At 35.7% G+C, this 4,352-nt stretch overlaps 1 protein-coding gene across 1 annotated transcript in view; it reads right to left on the bottom strand.

Annotated features, from left to right (window-relative positions):
* LOC106870717 (saxiphilin) overlaps window positions 1-4,352 on the bottom strand; it is a 112,373-nt gene that overhangs the window by 91,519 nt on the left and 16,502 nt on the right. The window contains exon 2 of the mRNA XM_014916885.2: window positions 4,118-4,229. Within this exon, the coding sequence (XP_014772371.1) occupies window positions 4,118-4,229 (112 nt within the window). The remainder of the gene's footprint in view (window positions 1-4,117; window positions 4,230-4,352) is intronic.

Below are 4,352 nucleotides of genomic sequence, written 5' to 3'. Positions count from 1 at the left end.
GGGGGGGGGGGAAGTATCTTCTATGTGTGAAGTCCGTATGGTGTATATATTCAATGTTCACATTTAGGGGAAAAAAGCCTACCCTGGTAGGACCAGCAGAATGGTTGGTGGTTCCTCTTTGAAATGTCGGAGTGTAAAATATTGCTTATGCATGCAGGGAGAGGAATGTAGTGTTTAGCTCAAGAACACGACACATTGCCCGGTCCAGGTATTGAATCCACGATCATGAGTCCAATGCCCTAACCACTAAACCATGTGCCTCCACACAGAGACCAGGGGCAATGAGTTGTACCCTAGTGACTTGATGATGATGATGATATATTCATGTATATATATATATATATATATATATATATATATATATATATGATAAATTTACATATCCATTATAGCGTGTATTGAGCACTCTTTTCCTTCCTCATTCATTTGAGATAAAACAATGTATGTGCCTTTCTATATACATGCATATTGTAATTTAGGAGTTGATGTAATATACATATACATACATGTATACATACATACATGCATACATGTGTATGCATACATACATACATACATACATACAAACAAGCATATGTACATTTTGGTTTGTACTAGTGTTTACATATACATATACATGTATGTATATATACATATACACACACACACATATATATAATACATATATATATATGTCTGTATCTCTATCTATCTATTTATCTATCTATCTATCTATCTATCTATCTATCTATCTATCTATCTATCTATCTATCTATCTATCTATCTATCTATCTATATATATATATATATATATATATATTCAAACAGGCATACACATACACACACACACACATACGATAATCATATTTCTATTTCTTCCCCATCTCTATTCTTATTTATATATTTATTTATTGATTCTGGAGCCCCAATGCACCCATGGCCAACCAGCTGGAACCATGTAAATGAGTAAAATTTATGATGTTTCAATGCATGCATGCATATATTTGTGCAAGTACCTAGCAACTGTCTGTGTGTGTGTATGTATGTGTGTGTGTCTGTGTGTGTGTGTGTGTCTGCGTGTGTGTGTGTGTATCTGCGTGTCTATGTACATATGATAAGTGTGTGAATTTCTGCTCCAGTAATTTTAGTGTGGTTCTGTGTAAACATGCAAAGTGTATATTGATCAAATTCCTCCCAATATATTCTCAAGAACATGTATACAAACTCATGTACACATAGAGACACACATGTATATACATATACAACAAACATATATATGCATATACAAGACTATCTATCTATCTATCTATCTATCTATCTATCTACCTACCTACCTATCTATGTATACATAAATGTATAAGTATATATGTATTTATGTATATGTTTACACCCACACATCCAAACATATATTTACATGCACGCATCCACACACTTTTACATACGCACATTCACACATATCTGTGTGTTTGCGTTTGTATGTACGTTTGTTTCTAATGTTGATGAGTCACTTCAGCTATACTCAGTATTTCCTATATATGTGTAAGGACACTCTCATATACAGAAGATCTTACATGCATCACACTCCAAGCTGCTATACTGTAAACCATTGATTTGACACGAATAAACTCTCCATTTCATGTACCGAGTACCCTTTTCCTTATACACATTTGTAAACATTATATATATATATATATATGTGCGATGGTTTTTTGTTAAGCAGTGTCGATTTTTACAATTCTGTAAATAATAATAATAGCATTTTATAAGCTAAAAGCTTATAAGTGATCACCATGCAATGACTAAAGAAAATAATCTAATAATGGGGCAAATAAGCCCTTGATGGGCAAAAGTAGGGTTTCCTGTGCATACACAAAACAGCATAATTTGGATTCCATTCTTCTTCAAGTTTCACGGGCCCCTAGCAGAGCCTGTCCCATCAGGCTCATGGAATATCTGAGTGAATGGAGAGATACAGAAAGTCCAAGATGGCTACTAGGAGATGGGCTGCAATTGGACAAGGAGGGTCACATGATGTTGCATGGATGGTATTGCTTGATAAGCGACAGCAGTTCCATGAGAAAAGTGAGTTTTTATATATATGTATGTATATTTGTATGTGTGTGTGTATATATATATGTATGTGTGTGTGTGTGTATATATACATATATATATGTATAGAAAATTAATAGTGACAGAAGCAGTATTATAATACCATAAGGTAATTTATATATCTAACTTAACATGGATATTCATTTACAACACCTGGCAGGATGTAACCATGTTATATGGTAGTCCTGGTGCCCATAGCAAACTATTCTCATCTGCCAATGATAGAATGATGAGTTCTATGCCACATACTTCCATATGAAAGATCCTCTCAAGATAATGCAGTATTCTGTGTTCTAACACAATGTACACATTAAGTTGGATATAAATTTATATACATATACATTAATAATGGTGGGCTTAAAAGTTCATAGGCTGACTATGAAGGAGTGATACTAGAGCTGTGTAATCTTATGTGCGTTAATTTCAATGCTTATTATCAATAACTGCATTGTTTCTTTCTAGGTAAACTAACATGTGATTTCCAGAAGACTTCAAAAGTAACTATTAGCAACTTCTCATGAACACTGACAATATTTGGCATCATAGTGTTGTCCTGTATCTACAGAAAAAGGGTTTAGCCTCCAAGGACATTCATTCTGACAGGGTTGCAACATTAGGGGATGATGCTCCAGCTTTATCAGCAATACAAAAGTGGGCAGCTAAATTTAAGTGGGGGAGTCTTGAAGACTCACCCACATCTGAATGTCTGGACTAACATCTGTTCCCCAACATGAAAAATCATTTGGCTGGGAACCAACATCACAGTGATAATGATGTTATATCTGCTATTGATGACATTTTTTTGACTAACAGAATGAAAGCATCTTCACCGATGGGATCAAAACACTGTAACACTGACGGAAGTGTGTGGTTGCAAGAGACCATATTTCAGTGTTAGGATTCCCTTTACTGGGAATCTTTGTTTTGTTGCTAACAGATACTGTAGGGAAACTTATTTGAAGCAGGGTTTTACAGGTGATTGTTATTTTCTAAAGATTTCCTTAAGAAAGAAGGGTCCTAAACTAGAAATGTTGAAGTCTAAGTTAAAAATTTAATTCATCATCTTGTACTATTTCTTATTGTTTTGGCTTGAAAAGCATCTATCTTTCTATCTGTCTGTCTGTTTGTCTGGCTATTTTTATCATTTTAGCTTTCACTAGTTTCAGTCACTGAACTGCAGCCATGCTGGGGTACTGCCTCGAATTGACCCAAGGACTTATTTTCTTTGTAAGCTTGGTACTCATTCTATTGGATCTCTTTTGTCAAACCACTAAGTTACGAGGATGTAAACACACCAATACTGGTCGTGAAGCAGTGATGGGGGACATACACAGGCACAAAGACACACACACACACACACACACACACACACACACACACACACACACTCACAACTCACACACACACACTCACAACTCACACATTCACATGTATACAACAAACTTCTTTCAGTTTTCATCTGACAAATACACTCACAAGGATTTGGTAGGCCTGAGGTTGTAGCAGAAGACACTTACCCAGGTTACCATGCAGTGGGACTGAACCTAGAACCATGTGGTTATGAAGCAAGTTTCTTACCACACAGCCATCTCTAATATGGAGAGAGAGAGAAAGGCAGAGCTATGACATAGGCAAGGCTGTATGGTTAAGAAGGTGAGTAAAAGATGACCAATACTTTGTGAGTAAATATGATAGATCAAAACTGTAGGAAATCCATTATGTTTGTGTGTGTCCATCTGCATGTATATGTCCATATTCCAATGTATATAAGTCTTGATGCAACTATGCATCATTGACATTGCAACTGGCTGTGCTCTGCACTTTTGAAAACTTGTGGAATAAAAATCCCCTTTAGATGATAACCCAGTAAGAAGGGTTAGCAACAGGAAGAGGATTCATCTGTAAAACACTGCCTCAAATTTGCTTCCCAATAGGAAAACAGATGTTAAACAAAAGGAAAATTTAGAAAGAATATTTATCCAGCTAAACAAGTTTATAGATTACTGTATAAAGAATTGATTGCACCTACCCATTTGCATGACATTGTACTGCTGTGTAGGTGCCATCCTCTTCACACTTTGGAATAAAGATATTGATCAGATGTGAGTTCAAACCTGCCGCTCGTAATCTGAGGCACTCATCTGTAAGGAGGAAGGTAAAACAATCAATATCTCAGATCACTGAGCAATATACAAAATACATGAGTGCATTGCGTACATATATATATATATATGTGTGTGTGTGTGTGCATGCGTGTGTGTGTG

Source organism: Octopus bimaculoides, chromosome 17 (genome assembly GCF_001194135.2).
Source record: "Octopus bimaculoides isolate UCB-OBI-ISO-001 chromosome 17, ASM119413v2, whole genome shotgun sequence".
In the NCBI taxonomy this organism is placed as follows: domain Eukaryota; kingdom Metazoa; phylum Mollusca; class Cephalopoda; order Octopoda; family Octopodidae; genus Octopus; species Octopus bimaculoides.
The sequence above is the reverse complement of the archived record's forward strand: the minus strand, read 5'-3'. Positions and strand labels throughout refer to the sequence as shown.